Raw genomic sequence first — 23,229 nt, 5'->3', positions numbered from 1 at the left:
CAGATATGCTGTGTGTGAGGTTGCGGTGCAGAGTTTACTCTTGCTGCTTCTTACTGGATATTTGCTAAAACTGGAAGTGGCATCCCTGAGGATGTTCTTTCATCAGCCAACAGCTCTGTGTGTTACTGTTGTAATGTTAAGGCTGTTTCCTTTCCAGACTTTGCTCTTTTCATACCAGCTATAAACCAGGCTCTGCCACACAACTTCACTTAAGTCTTTCTGTTCAAACATGGGCTTTGCATCTCAATTTTTTTATATATTTAAGGAAGAGGGAACCTTAGAGTCATCCAGAAATATTTCTGTGTGTAAAGGTGTTGAGAGAGTAGTTAAGAATTGGAAAAGTACAAGGTTGTGGCAAATTCTAAGTCTTGCACCTGCAAGATAGTGTGTCTTTAGGCTTAGTTGTAGTATGATAACAAATAGTGAAAGAGACATGAGAAAAGAGAGATGTAACCCCTAAGGAAAGGGGAAGAGCTGATGTTGTGGTGTGGCCAATGGACAGTGTAAATTACAGAATATTCATAGGCTTATTACTTGCTGTATAAGTGTCTGATGCTCTCTTCAATAAACGAAGCTTGCTGATCTCACATTGAGAGTCCCAAGTTTTCCCTGCACCCGACAAATGGCTCATCTCCGACATAAAGGCTGCTTGGGTGCAGTGGGATGATCATCCCTTTCTGTTATCAGAAAATTCCCTGTCTTCTACAAAACAAATTCTTCATAACTTGTACACTCTTTGCAAATGATCTGAATTCCCCCAGAGTTTAAAGCATGCAGTTTCTCAGTCCCATGTAGTGCTCTTTTCCAGCATAGCCTTGTCTGGTTATCTTCTTGCCTGCCCCTTTACCGTGAGCAGTAGCCAAACCCAAAAGGTAAACACAGCTCCTTTTCCAAGATCCAACATTCCAAGGGGAGCAGGTGGGGGCACACAAGGGAGCACAAGGGCACAATGGAACAATAGTGGCCAGAGCAATGATTTCAGCATCCCACAGCTGTCCCAACCCACTGCAAGGTTTTTCTCAAGGGGGGGGGATGATGACAAAAGAGGTTTGAAGGAAGACAATGAGAGAGTTTTGCAGATGTTTACAGGGAGCTGGTCCTATGTGTGAGGAGCAGCATGGAGAAAGCACAAAGGTGCTTGTGTGACCACATTAGCAACTGGGTGACAGGGTTGGCATCGCTCACAGCAGCACGGAGCCTGGAGTTGATATCACAAGGGTTACTTGAGAGGATGGTCAAACTCTGCTAAAGTCATTCCTTCTAAAAAGAACAATTTGGTGTACATCAAATATGCATCACCTCTGCCACATTTCACTTCAACCATATTTTCATCCCCACTCCTGCCACTGACAGTTTATCAGAATGACCCCCTGTGCTGGGAACTTACTGTTTCTCAGTAAATGCCATCAGCTTACCCTTGCTTTTCTTGGAAATCAGATGCAAAAACTCACTGTGGGCATCAACAATCTCTTTCGGGGGTTCCCAAAATTCTTTATGTAATCTTTATGTAATTTCTTTATGTAATCCCAAATTTCTTTATGTACCTATTAGTAACAATTTACTTTTTGCCTCCAGAATTCATCTTCGTTTGTGGGTTCTGGAACTTAAATATTGAAAAATTTAAGCACCAACATAAATTGGAATGTTTTTGGTTTTCAGAATCATCTGGGATATATCAGCGTGCCTAGCAGCCTTGTCTACACTTGTTAAAAAAACACCAAAACCAAACCAAATTTAAAGTAAAATGAGGTTTAAATGAAGTGATTTGAATACAAATGTTGTATACTGATAGATATACAACAGGGTGGTGTGTTGCAGCTGGAAACCTGTGTTACAGTCAGCTACAGTGCTGAGTAAGCGACATGCTTCAGCCATCTCCATTAGATTGGTGCCAGATATATTCCTTTCCATAAAGTATGTTCTGTGAGCACCAAAATGGGTTCTGCCAGATCAGTAGTGCTGTTTGAACTCACTAAACTGCGGCAAAGACAAAAGACAATACAATTTATTAGCTGCAACCAATGTCTTTGCAGCAGTTGGCTCTTGTAGTGAGCGATTACTACAAAGATTAATCCCTTAACATTCCCCCTTTCTCTCTCAGCAGCAGAAAAATTGAAGGCAAAACTTTAAATGTTGCAAGACAGTGATGACTCTGTGTTATTTCAGAAGTATAGCAGTGCTGACCTTCATCCTTTACACAAAAAGCATCATATTGGTCATTCACAAAGGGATCGGTTTCAATTCTAACATCAATGGCTTTCACGCTCTGCTGTTTGCTGCCCGTCTTTCTGCATATAATTGTCCTAAAATAAAGAAGAAGAAGAAAACAATAATCAGAAATCTTCTGGAGTTGTACATGCAGGTGAAATTTGGAGATTTTTTAATCAGAGTAGTCAGGCTTTAGCCTTAGCTGTTTCAGCATTGGCACGTAAAGCAGTAGTGTGGGAAGATCTATGAAAAAAAGCCAAGGGAGAAATAGAAGTAATTAGAAAAATGTTTGCTGTAGATCAGTTCAAGGCATAGGGAGCAATAAAGGATGTTATCTTATTATGTTCTGTAATACTTCTAAATATCAGACCTATACCCAGAGTAATTGAGTCAATATTTTTCTCTCACAGTTCAGCAATATATATTCCCAGCGATGGCACCTGGATAGAAATGAATGGGAAACTCAAGATTTGATCTGAAATTTTATAAATTATTAGCATTTACATTAAAGAACCATTAAGGTTGTATATTTAACTGCTCAAAAGCTAACACAGTCAAACTTAGAAAATTCAGCTTGGGTCCATGGAAGAAAAACAGCTTTTGTTTTTTTTTTTTTTTAATAACAATTTCACACTTTTGAATAAACTCCAATTCTTCTGGTTTGGTACTCAGCTGTACCTAATCTGTTGCCCCTGATAGCCTTGAATAAAGGTATTAGATCTGTATTGGGTTTTACAACCCTGTAGATGCTGATGATGAAGAGTTTGCTAATTATCTCTTCTCTCAGCTGTACTGCCTGCTTAAAACTAGCAAATGGAAGAGAGCTTGTTGTAGAAAACATTGGTTTTACTGTTAGATTGAAGGTTACAAAGGCTGGGAAAGTAATTTCTGGGCAAATTTTTGCAGCTGGTTATTAATGGTGTGGGTTTATATTTTTGTGGACAGCAAGCTTGTAGAAGAGTTGCACAGTCAGCTATTCTAGTGAAAGGAAGATAAAAACACTTTCCACAGAACGAATCCTTCCAGTGGAGGAAATTTATAATTTTGTATTTTGCAATGGTTGAACTAATGGGCTATCAGTCCTCCAATAAATCTGAGGAATAAAATAAGATAAAATAAAATCCAATAATAAAAAGACTCCAAAATAAAGAAAATAAAATGCCCATTAATTGAGAGCGAAAAAGATCCAGTGGAAACCCAGTATTTGATCATGCACTTAAATGTTATCTAGAGATTTACAGAAATAGGCTGAATTATGGCTGTACAGACTATTTTCATTTGGGCATGTGTTAGCTTTTGAGTAGTTAAATATGTAACTTTAATGTTCTTTTAATACAAACAAACAAAGTCAACATGAAACGAGCCGTATGGTGGTGGTCACGCATATGCACCAGAATGGGTCCTGCCACACTTCTCCTCTGGAAAAAAACATGATGTCATTCCCTGCTGAAAGCCCCTTTACTTGATTTAAAAACAAATTTGTTTCCTTTGTATAGAAAGTTCCACTTGATTTTTTGAGGGGGAAAAAATAATCCCTTCAAAAAAGTCCCTTTTTAAGGACAAGATTGTCCCCACAAGTTTTAAATACAGTTCTCTCATAATTTAATGGATTTAAAGTCTGAGACCTCTAAGTCAGTAATTAAGCACTTAGACAAAAGCAACTTGACCTGCTAAAATAAGTTCAGATGAGTGGGAGGATGAGGACATGAATTAGAAATTTTATATATGTATATAATATTCACATATTGTTCCACTGGGTTTTACAAGGTCTAAGAGAATGAGACACTTATGCTTCCCTTCAAAAATTAATTCATCAACCTTGATCTTTCCAATAATTATTCAGTTGCTTAGATATCTGGATCAGTTATGTCTTCCAACACTAACTAAACAAATAATTACATGACTGCAAAAAAAAAGTGCTTTTTGTCTGTAATTTTGTACTTTAGGCTTCAAGCTTTCTCTTTCTCTCAAAAAAAAAAAAAAAAAAAAAGAAAAAGAAAAAGAAAAGAAACCAACAAAAGAAAACAAATTTGTTTTGAAGACTGTTACCAACACACAATTCTGGTCTCTGAAAATCAGTCCAGACTCATTTCTATGTTCTACCAAAGACTAAAATTCCTGAGAATTGGAAGACATTTTTTAAAGTCTCGCCTTGAATTTTCTGATTTCTAATTCCAATTTCTATGTTTATCTATTTTGCTTCTGCCCAAAACACTGTAATTTCTTTATCAGTTCTTCATCAGGCTACAAAGTTATCTGTGGGTGACACATCCTTGGTACAATGAGATCATTGCCAAAAACAGGATACCTTCATGAGTAATATCACATATTTAAAGTGTTAGTTTTCTCACCTTTTGTTTTGAAATATTGTACAATAAATTGCAAGTTTGTAGCTGACAGATTTTAGCAATTAGCTAATTCATTTTAACAACCTATCTCAGGTGCTATCCAGTGTGACCAAACTTACAATGGTGTACCTTGCATGTAGTTTCAACATTATAATAAAAGACAGGCTTTAAATTAAGATCTTTTATGTGTATTTACATGGATCTGCTACTTAGGACTTTAATTTGGATTTCTGTAATATTGAAATTTATGTGATTAAAGCTGTAAACATCCTAAAGCAATTCTTCTGAAATGAAAGAAATCTTGCCAGACACACTGCTGGGTCAATGATTTGACTTGATTATCTCAGATGTCTTTTCATACCTTAATGATTCTGTGATTCTATAAAACTGAAGGAAGAAAAGATCTATTTAATCTCTTTAATTCCTTCTTCTCTGACAGTGGTTTCCCACCTGAAGCTCAGTCCTGCAAGCTCTAAACACCCTCAGTAAGGTGTTACTGCTGCTGATGGCTACAGCTTCAAGAGTGCTCAGCATTTCTCAGTAGCGAGTTGATCAGACCTGCAATGCCCATGCCATAGAAATGTTCTCTTTGCAGTCAGTGGGATTTCAGGTATGACTAAAAATACACATTAACAGTCTCTTTTCTGAGTTCTTGAGGGTTTCCCTAAATCCTAAAATGCTAGCTTTTAATCTATAATTAGAGCTTAAATACACAGGTGCACTTTTGTCACCGTTCTAAAAGGTAGAGTGTGATGCTTTTAAATGTTACAATTTTCATGACTGAAAAAATGGCTACCAATTCAGAATTCATCATATCTTGAAATTTCTTCAGCAGCAGCACAGCTGTGCTGAAATAAGAGACAAAAAAAAAATTGTACAGCTGTTCTACTCTTTCCAGCACCCTGCTGAGAGGCGTTGCTGCCTGGTTTGTTTCTTGACTGTTTTGAATTATTGCCCTGGGGCATGCATCATGGCTGAGAGAATGTCACAAACTTTGTACTTTTTAAGGGATACATCCACCTACACAGCCATTCAGAAGAATGCAGTCATGTACATTCAATTCTATTTATGGATAATTTTGGATAATTTCATGCATTAATTGAACTTAAGCTCATTTCTCAGTATATAATGTCATCTGATGCTCAGAGCAGTGTAGTGCTTGATTTTGTGCCTTTTAGTTAAGAAACAGATTTGATTTCATTTTCCTTCTGTGGAGATTTCTGATGAAGGCAGGCGTGCTCAGAAGAAACATACTGAGTTTGGACAACATATCACCCATAACAATTGTCTGTGATCCACATCTGCCTGGAACATCTGCGCATCCCTGAAAATTACTCTTACATGGCCATGAACTCACAAGCTCAGCATAAAAACCAATCAGAAACACTATCACCACAGACCATGAAAGTACCACATGTTATCCAGCAAGATAAAGATGTGGTTGGTGGTGTTGACAGCAGCCCCTGCTCTCTGATGAAAAATTGGAAGGTGCCTAAAGGTGTCTCCATTGTTTCTTTGACAAAATACTGGGAATCTTCTTAGTCTACTTCTACCCAGCTTGGAAGGACAAACTGCTTCACAAGATGCCTCTTCTCCTCCAAAAGAGAAAGCAGGAGATCAGGAATTCTGCACTCTGTCGAACCTCAGCTTAACTCCTGCTGTTCAATACAATTCATCCAACTAAGAACAATTAACGCTCCTTCTTCTGTGCCCACCTTGGAAAATGATTAGAGATTGGCCAAGCTGATCATTGTTTTCCTGTGCCATGACTCAGATATTGCAGATATCATGTGCACACACAGAGAGAAATTCTAATATGTGGCACAGTAAAGTATGAACCAGACTTCTCAGAAGCCTTCTGCTTACTCTTGTGCTGCTTAAATTTATTTCTAATGTATTATGTAATGAATGAGTAACTGCTATATTTTGCTCCACTCTCAAAGATGGAAATAGCAGAAAAGCTGGCATGAATAGTACTTATTTTACAATATGCCATAATATAATATGTATTAATAAACATATGATAATTATAGGCCTGAACTGCTGTAATTATAGTTAATGTCATAAATTGTATGTATGTATGTACATATAAGAAAGGATTTTTTAATAAAGACATAGTATTTTTATATAAATGTAACCCTTTTTATATAGTAGTATCCACTGATAATTTTGCTTTCTAAGAAAATCACAAGGCAATTTTGTAATACTCGAAAATGTTTCGGTGAGTCCAAGTTAAAACATATGGATTTGACAGCTGAGTTTATATGATAAAGTGTGATCCATCAGAAAACAGTAGGTGTGACAATTTTTGTAGTTGCTACTTTATCCACCAGTTGATTTTAGGTTTTGTAGTCTTAGTCAATACATTCACTGAACTGAAATTCACTGAACTGAGTCAGAATGGTCTTATGACATTGATTCATAGTAGTATGAGCTTGCAATATATTCAGCTCAGAAGAACATCAGGAACAATGTGTTTGTTGAGGCACTCTGAAAGTCTGGTTGATAACGCACTGTAAGAAACCTTCCCCTAATTAGAAAGTTTAAAACTTCATTACTTTTCTTGGTAAAGATAAGTTGTGCTTTTTTTTTTTTTTGTTTAATGGGTCAGTTTTACTGTTTGTGTTTCAGTAACTAGGTAAGAGAAAAAAACCAACAGTAGTCTGGGAGCCAAACTAGGGGGTTTTTATTCTTAGTCTTTCCCCTCTGTATTTTGGGAAACTGCAAATTACAAAGCTGGCTCTGATGAGAAATAAAATATAAATGACATGTTCATGATTACCAAAGGGAAGAAAATTTCCCTGAAAAGTCATGAAGGGGAGTGCAGGTGGGCTTTGGAAAGTCCATTGCCTGGGAACTATAGAGGCTAATTTTGGCTGGATGTGTCCCAAAGAAAGCAGCTGCTAAGTGTGACATGAAGACATTCCAACAGCAATACTGCCACTGGAAATGTCAAAAGGAGGTCTTACCAAGGCAGAACCAATATCCTTTAGATTCTTAAAAATATACACCAAAATGCAGCCTTTTGTGCTTAAAATTGTACGTATGACTACTGAAATAGTAAGGCCTCTGTTCATTAAATAAATATGGCCCATTCATGCAGGCTTTCATACTGTAGCCTAGTATGAAAGATTTTATATGGCCATTTTACTCTAACATCACTAGGCACATATAATTTGAGCATTCTGAGTGTGTGCAAAGGAGTACATGTTGCTTCCTGGCCTGGACCAGTTGTGTGCTCAATGTCATGTCAAGCATCACTAGAAAGGTGGTTTTACCCAATTTCACTTTACAGGCTCCAGTTTAATCCATGGCTTTTATAACAGAGGTTACTGATTAGTTACCAAAGGGTTTAAAAAATTACAAAATATTTTTTGAATGCTGTTAATTTACAAAGCAGCTCCATTCTCAGAGGAAAGGCTTTCAGATAAAACAAAGCATTACAGTGATTCTAGAAAAACAAAAGGCAAAGTACATTAACTTCTTTTGAAAAGTAGAAAATCAACCTCATTAGAACTGTTTGGCAAGTTACAATACTGGTATTAGAGCCTCTTGTGCATCTGGAAAGAATAAGTATATCCCACTTCTGTCTTCATTTGTTCAGTTAAACAAATTATCACCTTTAAACCCCTTTTGATAAAAGAAGTGCCTCTTTTGTCTAATCCTAGTCTGAGCCCAGACCTCCTGAGTTTGGATGCAAAGAATTGCATTACACTATGGCAGGTGGTGTCTCACTGCTGCCTCATTCAAGCTCTTCAGTACTGCCCTCCTCTGGAATTGCTGCTGGATGTCTTTTAGGACGATCACATTCATTTTTCTCACAAATTTTAGGTGAGTTATTTCACTTTTTGACAAGCCCGCTGCTGTCCTGTGTTCTGTGACTGCACCCAGCGCTTTCTCCTGCTGTGTCTTTCTAGCTGGTTTAAGGCAGAAATTCCTCTTAGCCTTCATAAAATACTGTTGCATTGCACCTCATTTCTATTACTCCATCTCTAAAGTCAGGCTTGTCTTCCTGTTCAATATTCTGCTTTTCCTTGGTCTTATGAAAGATTTCTAACCTTCTGGCATCAATTAATTTCACTAGCAAACCCATGCCTTATGTGCCAAAGCTTGCTAAAGTTTTGCTAAATCCCTTGAGTTTGTTACAAAACACCTTCCAGTAAAAATACAATCTAAAAGTGCGAGTCATATCTCACTTAGCAAATGGCAACTCTAGGACTGTGATGCTACAGTCCTGCAGATGGTGGTTTGGGTGCTTGTCCTAGAAAATACAAAAAACATATGTATTTTCTTTTGTGCAGTGCTTTTCCTCAAAAAAGTACATTTTCTAAAAAGTTATTCAGTGATTAGGCTGTCTCTTTCACTAGAAACATAGCTATCATACTTTGTCCATGCTGCTGTCCCAAGCTGTGCTAAGAAAAGATTTGCTTCTCTCCTCCCAAATCTAATGGAAAGTGGCTCATGATTACATTGTTCAGTGATATCATCCCTTGGACTAAGCTGGCCATGCCCTTTTCCTAAATTCAAGTTTCCTGACTGAGCTTTATGTAGAAATCCCTATTCTTGAAACACAATTACTTTGTTTTTACCTTGCATGAGAAGATTGACAAGAAGCAGCTTGACAAGAAGACAAAGTAATGACACGAGCTGTGAGCTGTGGGACTGGAGTTTGTGACATGAAGACATTCTGTAGCCCAAGACCTCCTCAGACAATTTCATGAGCAACTTCAGCATTTTGATTTGGACCATGCCCTGTCAGTTTTGTCTGGATTTTTCTCCTGAAGGGAATTACTTGACCTGCCTCAAAGACATGCGTGGGAGCAAATTCATGTGCATTATCACCAGTCAGCAGAGCACAGCCTTGAAATAAAACCAAGAGCTTGCCAAAGTGACACATCACCAGAACTGCTTCTCTGCAAAGAGCTAGAGGGACTGTTTTAGTGTGCACACCTGGATGAATTTCAAGGGACCCACAAGCCCAGAGCTTTACAAATACAGACGAGAGGACTGGCAAGGGTTAGCAACTGACCCTTTATTTAATTCCTTGGATAGTGCTTTTTTTCTTTCCCAGGAAATGTGCTTTTATTACCATACTGTCAGGTACTGGGCAAGTCCCACACAGTAGGCAGAAAAAGAAGTAGGTAGTCTTGTGAAATGCCATATTTGACTCTTATTTACATTTCCCACTGGTGTCATCTGCAGTGAGGGCCCTGTTGTGTTTGACACTGTAGAAACATTCAAAAGCAGGCAGCGCAAAACCCAAAGAGCTAACAAAAGGAAGGAAAAATAGAGACCAAGTAATTTTCCTGGTAACAAACACCTGGTCTGTGGGCAGTCAAGAAAAGAAACCCTGTCTTCTGACTCTCACAGCAGAGCTTATTCTAGCTTACTCTGCTTGCTCACTCCAGTCTTATACCCTCTGGAATAAATGCTCCAGGGACTGGGTAGGAACCAGCCCAGGGATTTCACACAAAGGAGCAGGTTGACAGCCCTGCAGGAAGTCTGTCATGGAAGAAAAATTCTGTGTAGAGCTTCAAAGCTGTTATAGAAGAGAAACATGGCTCCATCTCTTTGCAGGCCAATACGGAACAGGATAGGGAATAGAACAGCTTCAGCTTTTCCATCCTACAAAAGCACTGGAAATGAGTAAATTTGCTGTGGGAATATTAATACAAGGTGTTGAGGATGTTTAACAATTTCTAAAATAAATGGCTGTTTGCACAGGTTAGATATTAATACCAATTGTGTCATGTTCACTTCCTAAATTTCAAAAATCCCAGAAAAGAAGTCAAGACCCTACAGGACATGCTGCCCAGTGTTGGAAGACTCAACACAAAGTTTTCCATCATGACATATGAATTCAAAAGATAGCAGTGAGAGCCTTTCAGAGAACTGTGCCACCTTTTTTTCATTTATATTCTGGCAGATCACTTGATGGTTTTACTGACTCACTTGTCTGACATGCAAGTAAGTCATAAGAGTGTCATTTTTAGTATAAATAGCTATTAGGGCTCATCTGACAAATGAGACTTGCCTAACGACGTTTCATTTCCTGAAATGCAACAATGTGTAATGTTTTATAAGTTACACATGTCAGGACTGACTTGTAAAGGGCTTACTTCTGGCTTGCTGGGAGAAGTTATCCTGCCTACTTGTCAGTGGCTCTTCTCAAAAAGTTCCCAAGCCCCTGGATTGCCAGGGACATGTCTGTGTGAAGAGCTCTGAACCCTGAATTGGGTTGGCCTGAACAACTGCAAGGGAAAGACAAGAACATGCCCTTATTCCTGTGAAAGAAGTTCTGTTTCAGGCTGCTCAAACCACAAAACCACCCAGTTTATTGTGTCTTAGGATTTACTGGCAGGGATCTATTTGTTTAAGCAATTTCCATTCTGCATCACTTGAAATGATTCATATTCATCAGGACCTGCTGCTTGGGCTAGCCTAGTTTGCAGGGACTGAAGTGGGCATGTTTAAATATGGATGATCTGCATTTACATGAGAGTCATCAGAAATTTGACAGTCACGCAAACTGGACTGGCTCTTAAGTCCAAATGCTCCTCTTTGCCCACAGGAGAGCTATAGCCCAGGGAGCAAGCAGTATAAAATGCTCACACTGACTCAGGGATGTGCCTCTGCCATAACAGGAGAAACTCCCACTGGTTTCCAGGCTATGATTTGGCTGTAAAAATAATAATAAGGACAAAATAATCAACAGTGATGGATATATTTACCAGGAGTGGGATTGTAATTACTCACTAAAACCATAAATAGCCATCAGAAGTGAACAAATCACAGACTTGTGCAAAACCTGGAGAATGGATCTAGCAGTGAAAAAGTCCTTACATGTCTGCTAGAGCTCCTGTTCAGTTTTAAATCTAAGTGGTGAAAGGAAGGCTGAAGCACGTCAGAAAATCTGCAACACTGTAATGGCTTCAATCACATCATTTGTTTGTGTTTACTTCTACTGCCAATGTCTAATCCATTTTTCCTCAGGGCAAAGATTGGGATACCTTCCAGGCACCAAATAAATAAACCAAACCTCATTCTTCTTGAAATCAGGAACTTTTATCATGTTCCCTCCTATTTGTCTCCTTTCTGATGTACCCAGTCCAAGAGAATACAGGAGAGTTTTCAGCTGAAGCTTTGTGATCTGCATTGGATGCCTGTCAGCTGCTGGGAGGATTCCAGGGTTTTAGATCCAGCTCATAAATTCCTGAAAATTTCTGGACCTGGCATATGTGGGGAGGTCACCTATTATTCAAAGATGTGGAGCTTCATCAAGATAAATACACAAGGTGTGCCCAGCAAAGAGTCCTTTCTTTTGGAAATAATTTTCCATACTTTTCTAACTTGTGGGCATGCTGTGAAGCCTGCTTCTCCCTCTCTCTATATCAACTGATGTGTAGAGTTTTTTCTGTGTACCAGCTATCCTTTATCCCTGCTGTCATGTTTCCAGTTATCAAGCAAATGCCCAAAGTATTGAATCAGTACATTTTAAAAACTAAATAACTAATTTAGTAAAAAAATTGGAGTCCCTTGTTAATGGATTTTTTATTACTTTAGTCATTCTTGAGCTCTTTTTTGAGACAGTTTTAGTACCTTTCCCAAGACACTGTAACAATACATATAATACTCCAAAGGAGGCTATTAGACTGACCTACACGAATATATCTTTTTCATATTTTTCATGCCATTCCATGAACACTCTAGCAATTTCTTTGTTTGCTGAACATTTGTTTGTTTGTTTGTCTGTTTTTTACTACAGCTGCAGTCAGACAGAGGTTTTCTTTGTGCTCTCCATAGCAATGCCCTCATATCATTCCTGACCTGGCAGAGGTAAATCAGACCCTGTAAAGATATTTTCAAATAGATTGGATGTTCCTCCTGCATGTATTATCATTGAACTCCTTTCAGCATCATTTCACTCTTTCATCTAAATTTCTCTGTAAATATCTGTATTGGAGCTGAACTTGTTCAACTTTAACAGCTTTGTCCCATTTGCACTCTTTGAGCTCAATAGCTCAGTTCCTTCTCCAGAGCTGCATTAACTTACAGTTAAAACAGATTTGCCTTTTCAGGCAGTACACAATTCCTACTTTTCCCCAGAGCCAAAAATACCCAGTTCAACGAACCAAGTAACATACATTCTGGTGCTTGCCCAGCCATGGGTAAAATAGCCCCAGAGTATAAAATCCCAGCTCTGAAGAGCTTTTCTCTCTGGTGAAGCTTTCCAGTGAAGGTCAGACCTGGTGACTGCACAACAATGGTGTGCTGATGTTTCCCTACAAGGTTCTTTCTGATAAATAGTTTAGAAACTTTCATGCTAAGGACAGGTTTATTGGGGGAATGGAGTACAGCAAGTTAGAATGGATGAAAAGTCTTCATTTCCTTCCCATGTTTACGATGTGTTTTTATCACTGTTTTTTTATCGCAGTTTTGATATTGAAAATATTCAGTCCACAGCTGATCTATTAATAGTCACAGCTCCAGTGCCTGTAGCAATTAAATGAGGATCTCACTGGACTAACTAATGGTATTGCTTAGATAAAAAAGCCATGATTTCTTCTCCTACCCATCCTTACTTCCAGAATACAGAGGTTGTATAAAAGAACCCGTACAACAACTTTGCCATGGACTTCTTACAGTTATATGGTTTTCCTGGCTTGTCAGCCTGCAAGACATCCCAGCAACTGTCTTGGGAAAAAAGATTTTTGGGGTTTAGATCCCTGTCTTTTATCCTGTGACATTTCTGGATTTTCTTTGTATATAAAAATAAATTTTCAAACAATTTTTTCACCTGCAAAAAAATGTAATCAGTGAAAATGGTTGCTTTTCCTTGAGATAGCTTAAATGTAATATTTCATTAATAGTAGTAATTTTCTGTCCTTTGGAAATTTTATTGCTAAAAATACAGAAACACCAATGCTTGCTTTAAAAACTGACAACTGTCACAAAATCTAATAATATGCTAAAGTTTGGAAACTTTTTTTCCATAAAACAAAGCTTAATCCTCATTGAACATTGAAAATAGACTTGATATACTGTTTTTGGGCAATTCCTGTATGGCCCCAGCTTCAGTGACATCAGACATTCCCTCAGCACTAGGGAAGACATTCCCTCCATTTCCATTCCTGCTTTAAATTAGGATCTACAGAGGCAACAGTGCTTCATGCAAGGAAAAGCTCAGCCTAGTGCCGCGTTGAGTCGCCTGAGCTACCTCAAACACATTTAGGGACAATGTCAGCTCCTTGGTGGGCTTTCCCAACAAACTCTGTAGCACATGTGGGTAATCATCTCTAAGTGCCTCTGTGCCCTTTTGAACACGCCTATTGTCTGCTCAGCCATGCCTCAATATCTTAGACACGTGGTTCCCATGAGAAGTTTTGTTTGCTGAGCTTCTGAAGGACTGGAGAACAGCAGAGTCGGTGGGAGCACTGACACCAACTCCAGCGCTGTGTCCTCAGCAAGGACATGTGTCCTGCAAGGCTCTTTAGGGCTCAGCACCCCACTACAGGCCAGGGGGACAGGAGCCACAGTGATGTAATACAGCAGGAAAGAAGAAAAGGAAATTGCATCAAATCTGTGAAATCATAATGTGAGACTGATGAATACTTGCGCACCTGCAATATTAGCTGTAAAAAACTAATTCTTGGGGGAGAGTGGCCAATTTAGCTGCATGTCATGGTGATTGAATCGTGGCCAGTGTTTTTCAGCAAATCTTAGTCAAGGTGGAAAACTTGCTTGACAAGCATCATTCTTAGCTCCCAGAAGGTGTTATGCTGTTGTCCTTACCCAGCAGAGCCGCTGGCGAGCCATCCTGTGGTGCAGCCAGCAAAAGAACAGTCCAGAACAGCCCTTTTCAGCTCTTCTGCAGTTGCTAGGCGAGCACTCAGGTCAACACAGGCTTTCTCAGCTTCGGCTAAATCCAGACCCTGAGAGTTGTTCTTGGACTCAAGTGCAAACACTTTGCCTGCAACACCAAGAAAGGACATGTCATCCATCATGGAATTGTACTCAATACATATTCAACAGAAATATTGCAAATTATCACCAAATAAAGCCTTCCTGCTTTTACTAAGGTTCTTTTAATGGCCCACCTTTTTTTTTTTTTTTTTTTTTTGGAAAGCCTAATTTAATCAGGACTGTAGATATCCTCCTTGTGTTAGCTTTTCTTTTAATTTTGTCCACCGCAGCAAAAGCAAGAATGGCACTAGTCATTCCTGACTCAGAGGGGAAGCTTGCCTTGCCTCTGTAGGTCTGTGCTTCAGATCTGGAGAGATAAAGCATGATACTCTCTCATGTGCACATATAAAGTTAAAATCACAAAGAACAGCTCCTGTAGGCTACTAATGCTGGAATCCATTACTAAACATTTTACAGTTACTGTCTAACAGCTACATCCATAAAGTAAGCACATGCCTGAAAGCCAGTTTTGCAGCCCTGCCTTTCACATCAGAAATAGATTTACACTTACTGTCTAAAATCAAAATTATGTCATTCCATGACATCTGGTGTCTAAATGCAGACTGCTTCATTATCATGTCTTTTTGGAAAGAGAGATAGAGTTTTTATTAATGGAAGGCTTTTTATTTTTGTTGAATGAGCATGAGAACATATTTAGCATAACATTTTTTTGTGTTATTTTTATTTTCAGTTCAGTTTATTTTACTTTAATTTATCTAATACCAGGAAAGCTGAAAGGGTGCAAGTTAGAGGTTTTGGCAAGTGGGAACAGGTCAGTTGGGGTTTTGGCAATGAAGTTTGAGAAGTTACTGGGTTATGGAATGAACATATTAGCTGGGTGCTCCAGTAAAAGAAATAAACAATGAGACACTTTGCAGCTGACATTTAATTTGACATAACTATCTTTTTTTCTATCACATCTGAGGGATGTGATAACATCCCCCAGAATTCCTCCTAGATTTCAAAGGTACAGACTGAGATTGCTTGCAGTTGCAGGAAGAAATTTTTTAAGCATCCCTCATTCAGTAAATGCCTGGAAACTCTTATTTATGTCTTCTTTCCAAAGGGGATTCGTGGTAGTGGTTACAGGAATGCATAACTTCCAGCACATACCCAGTGTTTGCTATGTAGCCAGCTACACACTCACAGGAGATATTGACCAGTATTGGGAATTCTTCAGACTGATTCAGCCTGGTTCTGTACCAGGTGCCACTCTCACCACATACTCTTTCAACAAATTGGTAAAACTGATTCTAATCCTAAATACAGGGAATTTATACAGGGTAGATTTGCCCCCAACAGCTTTCTGTTCTCACCTGTGCACAACTACACCCACTAGAAGAATCACAGTCCTTACATCAAAAAAATGTCGTTTCCCTCAAGCAAGCATGTAATTTGTGTTTACATTAGCTAACAAGGGTAGACATGTCCTAATGAGGACTCCTACCTCAGTGGGAATTCTACATGTGCCCAGTAGGAAGTCATCCTGACTTGGGAAAACGGCAATTCAAATAAGCAGGACAAGCAGCTGTGAGAAGGAGCAGAAATTCAGAGTACCCAGAGCGATTTTCCTGAGGCAGTTAACAGTAGCTGACCAAGGAATACAGCCAGAAACACTGGTCAGTGTGATAACCACTAGGTTACATTGTCTTTTGATTCTCCAATTGATTACAAGGATTTTGTAATCAAAACCATTAAGTGTAATTAGAATGGGGGTTTTTTACACAAAGTAGTGAAAGCAGCAAGCCTCTACATCCCTGAGTACACAAACATCAGGATTCTTTACAATAAGTCCCAAATAATGCACATGACACTAATGTGGTTCCTTTTTCCAAAGCCTTGACAGACACAGTGAAATGTGCCTAGGGAGAGAGACAATATCAACAGAGAGGTGATGGCTTTGAACAGCCATTCTTAAGTGGCAAAACAACTTTTGCTCCTAAAGGAAAACAGGGATTAAGTGTAATGATTTACAGGTTCTGTCCCAGCTAAAAATTTGTCCTGACATTCTACATTTAGACTGTCAGGATTGAGGTGCACTGTCAAAGACATATGGGGCAAATTTGCATAACATCTAAATTAAATCGTGAATGTTATTTTGACATGGCATAACCCTTATTTTCTAGCTATTAGTATTTCACTTAAAAGCCTTAAAGAAAGGAAAATCATCAAGCTTTGAGTTCCATCTAGATACAATTAGTTAATGATTTAGTTGTTTTACCAGTGAGCAAAAGTTACATTTTTAAAGGAGTTTAGCCTATCCAAGACAGGGGCTGAGACAGCTTCCCTTGACTACTGTTATGCTGTTTCCTAGTACTTAAGATACACTAACTTTTTAACTAGAAACTGTGGAGATGCTGCCAACACAGAGTGTTGTCCTTTGAAAATGTATCTGTGATGATCAAATTATACAAACAAGTGAATTATAAGGTGAGCTAGGAAAGACTTACTGGTTAGGAAGTTACAGTGAATTACTTTATAGGAAATTCTGGTTAGACAGAATTTGGTTACAAGTGGGTAAAGAAGGCCAATCTGTTTACCAGACCAACCTGTGATTTTTCTTCAAACTTTTAGAAGCTCTCTGGCTATCTGCCCAGTTTTCAAGATGTGCCCTTTGTTTTGTCTAATTTCTTACTTAGAAAATATAATAGCAAGAAAAATTCACTTATCAAATGGTTGACCAATGGAATAGCTGAGTCCTCAACATCTTGAGATGTGTCCCATTACTGAGGGGCATTGACAGAGAAAAAATACAGGAGACGGGCTAGCATGGTAATAGGAAAACCACAAAACCACATGAAAACAGGAAATCCCCTTAAACAAAAAAGACTGCAACACTGAATTCTGCACCTTACAGTGCCATGGCTAACATACTCTAGATATGGATGTATTAAATTTTTCTCACTTTTAATTTCAAAAGTGGTATCATTTTCAGTCTAAGGGAATCTAAGGGTCCTGGATAATTATTTGTGACATTTTTATCAGTCCTACTTGTAATGAAATGTTTCCTAAAAAAGTATTTTCTCTTATACTTGATGACATAGCCGTCATTTTTTTTTATATTGGGGTGGTTGAAATCAGTCTTATCTCTAAGAGAGTATCAAGATATGTGTTGTCATTCTGTTTTAAATGTGAGACTGTTTTTGTATTTCCATAAGACACAGGCTGGAGGATCATGTGTACATGAAGAATGTAGTATGATGCCTTTGGTTGTGGTACCTTTGAGCAGCCACCATGTCTCAGCTCCCTCTCAACCCTGTCACTTCATTTCTGCCCTGTAACATTCATTTCCCATAACACTTTCACCTCCACAGGGGAGTGGAAATTTTTTACCAAAATGACACACTTTTCCGAAGCTTTTCTTAACAAGGCAAGTCCCTTTGATTTCAAGATCAAGCTAAAAATCCATGCAAAGTAGTATTTCTCAGGATGTGTACTGAGCACGCTGAGTTTAGCAGGTTCAGAATGGAAAAGATTCTTGTCACAGTGAGATTCTTTTAGATTCCCATTTGAAACAAGTGATAAAGCTTTTCACTTCAATGATGATAAATGATTAATAATAAGACACCATTCTTCCAACCTCTATTTGTCAGCGGGATTCACAGTTCTCATGAAAAATTCATGCTTGAAACAAAAGAGATCTCCTCTTTAATAACTAGCCTATATTAGATTGCTGTCTTCTGCCATTATCTGATCACTATTATTGCATAATATTGATTATATTTTGATTTATTGAGAAAGTTTTAGTTATTTTTAATATAGTTTTTACTTAAGAGTATCCCATTGTATTCTGATTGAAAACATACCCACAGCGACATAGATCTCAGGGCTTCTAGGAATAATTTTTATCACCTTGTTCAATTCTTGCCTTACTAGACTGTAGATTTCCCCTTGTAATTCCACCATCAAGTCCAAAAATTCATGGTTGAACTAGAGCTTGTCTTTTTAACATGCATCCAGTCATGATTCAATGCCTCCAAGTAAGGGAGAATTTACAACACACTTTATAGTAAACTGTTCCCGTGGTTCATTACTCTTACTGCACCTTATTTCCAGCTCCAAATTTTGCCAAACTCAGCTTTTAACAACTGATCCTCATAATGCTTTCAAGACTTAAGAGACATCCACAATCAGATATGTGGAAGTGCAAAAAAGGAATTCTTCAAAAATAAAACCAGTCCAAAAGCTGTTTCTTTATATTTTACAGAAGATCAGTGAGTTTAACAGAATTCTATTGGCTATCAAGATAAGAGTTTGGCTGATTTATTCTTTTACAGAAACAAGAAGTTCTTTTAGAGAACAAGAAGTTCTTCTGAGGTGCACAGGCACAGCTCAAAGCCCACCGAAATGAGTTCAAATTTCCCCATGTCTTCAGCAGGATTTGCATCATGCTTGAAGAAGGAACAGAAAACTGCATAGTCAAATATACCTCAAAGTAAGAACGTCCCTCAAAAATAATATAAAAGGAAAGCACTTAAAAGGTATGCCCAGTGTGCCGACCTCACGACATGACACTTCCTGTTTCAAATAATAAAACCTAATCAGTTTCAACAAAACAAATTTGGTGAAAGATGTGCAAAAGTGGAGTCCAATACATTTTTAATTGAATGTTAAAAATTTCAAATTGAAATGAAGGAGAGCAGAGGAAGGAAAGGTCACTTCTGTACTTCAAGAGAAATTTAATTTTCATTTCTATGGATATGTGAAACAATGTATCTTGATTGTAAGTGTAAAGGTGGAAGATCCAGTAACTCTACAATTGCAGACAGAGATTTGGCTAATTCCTAATTCTACTTAGTGTTCACAAATGTGTAGTTTATTTCTGTGAGAAATAACAGTGAATGATGTCTTATTCAATTAAAAAAAAACTGCATCATCAGAAAAATAGCAAAATCAAGATGTCATCTTTGAGTTTTCCATCAGCTAAACCCAGCTTGAGCCTAAATTTTGATTTTACTGGACAATTTAGGACCAAATAGTTGGAATTGTTCATGCATGAATATGTGTTATTTTGTAAGCAGGAGAATGAAATGTGTAGACACCTGCTACAGAAATGTGAGCATCAAGAGAGAGAAGAAGAAAAAAACCATATATTTTTTACTTTACTTTAAAAAAAAAGGATGCAAAACAAGCCAAATTAAATACTTTAGCAGAAGGGCTTTCCTACTTTGGATGTCATCACTTTCTAGTTGGAAGCATGTCTCTCAGATCTTATTTGTGCCCAGCTCCACGGACTCTGGATCCTTTCACCTGCAACCTCTGCAGGCACTATGCATGGACACTGCTGACTACTGGCTTGACCAATAGGACTCCATGTGATCCAAATTCAGCCAACAGAGCAGCTCCAATTTGGCACAATTAGTGAAACTTTGAAATTAGCACATTTTTCATTTCAGGAGTGTCTCGGTGCAGTGGACGAATTGCCATCACCCTCTCCTGACATGCTCTGTCTCAGAGCAAGTACTCTGCAGAAAAATATGGTTCATACATGTGGATATTTTAGGAGCCTTGAAAAAACAGAAGAGGGAGGCAAAAAAAGTGGAGGCAACTCCTGTGCAGGATTCAGGAAGTCACATCCTCGTTCTCCTATTCCAGTGCAAATGGAAAACAATTTAAACCCCCTGAATTTTCAGTGATACGATTAAGAACTGCCACAATAACACATATTATTCTCCAGTAACTGCACTGGCAGTGGCATACCATGGTACCTCAGAGTATGAACAAGCCCTTGGGGAGTCTTCTGTCCATCTGACCTGGACCTGAACAGCTTTGAGCAAGATCATTTCAACTGGGGAAAAAAGCTGCAAAGCGAAACGGAGCTATATTTTATTTCTGCATTTGCCTGGGTATTTCTGCAGCCTATCTGTGCTACAGCAATACGTGCCACAGGAAATAATGGTCAAGAGAGATCAATTAAGCTCTGAAGTTTTACACCTTCGCCAGACCACGACAGCCATCAGTTTTATTGCCTACTCCCTGTCATGATTTTTGTGTGAGATAATAAAGTGAAAGTCTTCCTTAGGGAAATACATTGCAACCAGTTGCAGAGGTTTGACTGTAACAGGGGCCAGTCTGAATTTCACAGGTTTTTTACAAGACATATTCGAAATCCCTTTAGCAGTTTGCAACACAGTCAGATACCTTCAGTTAAAAATGACAAATACACAAACACGTATGTGTCACTCAGAATGGTCCATTGGCACTTAAGTGACATTAACATGTATTAGAAACTAGCACCATTCTATTTCCATGCACACCTTAAAAATGAGGAGGTGGTTTCTGACTGGATCAGACCAGAATCTGCTATAAAAGAAAGGATTAATCCTAATTCATACTCTCAGATTTTCTTAAATACATAGCAGTTAATTTTAAAGCTGACATACAGTGTTTTCTTCTGTTTTAACCCAGATGGCTTATAGGACAGTGTTACAGTTGTGTGCTCAATTATTAATATTAGGAGAATTCACTGAGGATCAAGTTAATAGCAGACTTACACACCTTTCACAATGCTACCTAGAATTTAAATAAAATTGCAAACCACATTATTGTAATAATGCTTGACAATTGTAAAGTATTTCAGATTTTCTTCCTTTCATACTATGAATGTTTTACCACATGTGAAGTAAATTTGACAAACTGTTGAATGACAATTAAAATCTGTCATGACCTCTGCCTTAAAATGATCTTCAACTTTTTTCCCTGTCTCTTTTTAGGAATCAAATCTTGTTTAGGAATCAAAAAGTTAGTTTCGTTAGTTTTATGGAAAAAATAAAAATTGGAATGTGCCCCTGAATAAGCAAGAGGATCTTCAGGTGAAGAGGGGAAATTATTATTCCTGCCCTGTGCCCTCAAGTTCTGTGAAGATTCCTTTTTCATGGATAGACTTTTCCCCTCTCTTCTCATTTCAAAGGCATTTTGCTGAGGAAGGAGTACATCCTAAAAACAGAATCACAGTTTTGCCTACTGCAACATAGTGCAGTTGTCTGATGCATTTGTTTTCCTTTATGCTGAATGAAATGTAACTCTCCTTAAACTTTACAAGAAAGGGTTCTGTTGCATAAATGGAATACATTTATACATTCTACTTGAAGCTGTAGAAATATACAGGCAAGATTAATTTTTTCCCTTTCCTTTGCCATACTTTGTCACCAACTGAAAAAAATTTAAGTTAAACAGGAAAAATACTGTGAGAACAAACAAGAAGAGATTTTTATTGCCCTACAATGCTTAAGTTCTGTTGTCTGGAATAATTCAGCAAACATCAATGGTAAAGGATTAGGGTATTGGAATTAAAAAATCCTGAGATTGGGCATAAATCTATTGCAGCTGTGAAAGTGGAAAAAAGTGGAAAATTCAGCATTGCTGTCCCAGGAAAACATACAGTTGTTTCAAAAGTAATGATGACCAGCTCAGACAAGCTGGTCATCATTATCACGAGCTGAATCATTAAAAGGGCGTTAGGCTACTGGAAACTTGCAAGGGATGCAGCTTTTCAGGGTCACCATCAGCAAGGAAAAAGTCCCATTTCAGAGTAACTGGTAGCTGGTGCTTCAGCCAAATCCATGTCCTGATCACATCCCTCAGCAGGGAAGTGCAGATGAAGCTCATGTGCAGAAAGGTGGGCAGTCATTTTCAGCGTGTGTGGCACTGAACAGAAGAGGTTTTTAAAGTCTTTCACTTCTCAGGTACCTGCCCATATAAAATGACACATCTGAAGTGGGGAGATGGGAAAGATCTTTGGAGAAAAGGTACTTTGAATTATAAGGAGAGGTCTCCTAAAATATAGCTGAGCCTTCTTAGTTGTGTTCTGGCTTTGTTTCTTTATTCTTATTTCCTCTGGAAAAGTTCACTATCCTGTCATTCTGTTGTAATAAAATAATCTTAGCCTTCTGGGATCTTATTTCCTTTCTCTGCTTAACCCCAGGATATTTGTAAAGTCTCAAAAAGCTCTGAATCAGAAGTTTCCTAATACAAACTGGGGCGTGTATTTAAGCCTCTTATTATTAAAAAAAAAAAAAAAAAAAAAAAAAAAAAAAAAAAAAAGTTGGTTGGAGGTTTTTGTTTTTTTTTTTTCTTTTTGCAATAGCACATTTCAACATACAGCCCTCATTCCAGCCATAGCAACCCAGCCCAAACTGAATGGGAGACTCACCATCAGCCTGAACAGAGATGATCTGAAGTAAGAAGAAGAAGAAGACAGATCCCACGCCCTGGAGAAAGGTGAGAGGGAATCTCTGAGAGCCTGGAGCCATTGCCCTGCTTCCAGAGCCCCCAGCTGCAGGAGGTTGGCTGCCGAGGCTTTTTCTCTCCCCTCCTCTGCACTTTCGCAGCCGGGTCTGCCGTGATGATTTCAAGGAGCGCTTTCCCTCGGCAGGATCCTGCGTCTTGGGTTTGCACTGAAGGCGGGAGGGGTGGAAAAAGAAAGAGGGAGGGAGAGAGGAATCCTTGGCTTGGCTGGTGTGAAGGGGAGGGGAAGGTGGGGGGAGATGTCCAGCCAGCTGGGCTTGGGGAGAGGCTTTACCCAGCCCGGTCTGCAGGGCAGCGCACACAGAGAGCCGGTGTGAAAAGTCACATTATCCTGCCCGTAAATACCTAATGGATCACCGTGGAGGAAAGGCAAAAGCCAGCAGGGAGAGAGAAGGGGGGAAAGGACAAGCAACAGCAGCAGCAATCCCTGAGTGAGAGGAGAAGGGCAGCTCCGTAGCTGGCG

General features: G+C 38.6%; 1 protein-coding gene across 1 annotated transcript in view; it reads right to left on the bottom strand.

The window, feature by feature from the left end:
* Positions 1 to 22,771, bottom strand: part of SUSD5 (sushi domain containing 5) — a 38,910-nt gene extending 16,139 nt beyond the window's left edge. The window contains exons 1-3 of the mRNA XM_058018991.1: positions 22,672 to 22,771; positions 14,349 to 14,526; positions 2,185 to 2,303 (exon numbers count right to left, since the gene is read on the bottom strand). Of these exons, the coding sequence (XP_057874974.1) occupies positions 2,185 to 2,303; positions 14,349 to 14,526; positions 22,672 to 22,771 (397 nt within the window). The remainder of the gene's footprint in view (positions 1 to 2,184; positions 2,304 to 14,348; positions 14,527 to 22,671) is intronic.
* Positions 22,772 to 23,229: the final 458 nt, after the last annotated feature.

Source organism: Melospiza georgiana, chromosome 1 (genome assembly GCF_028018845.1).
Source record: "Melospiza georgiana isolate bMelGeo1 chromosome 1, bMelGeo1.pri, whole genome shotgun sequence".
NCBI classification, from domain to species: domain Eukaryota; kingdom Metazoa; phylum Chordata; class Aves; order Passeriformes; family Passerellidae; genus Melospiza; species Melospiza georgiana.
Note: the sequence above shows the minus strand (reverse complement) of the source record. Positions and strands in the feature narration are given on the sequence as shown.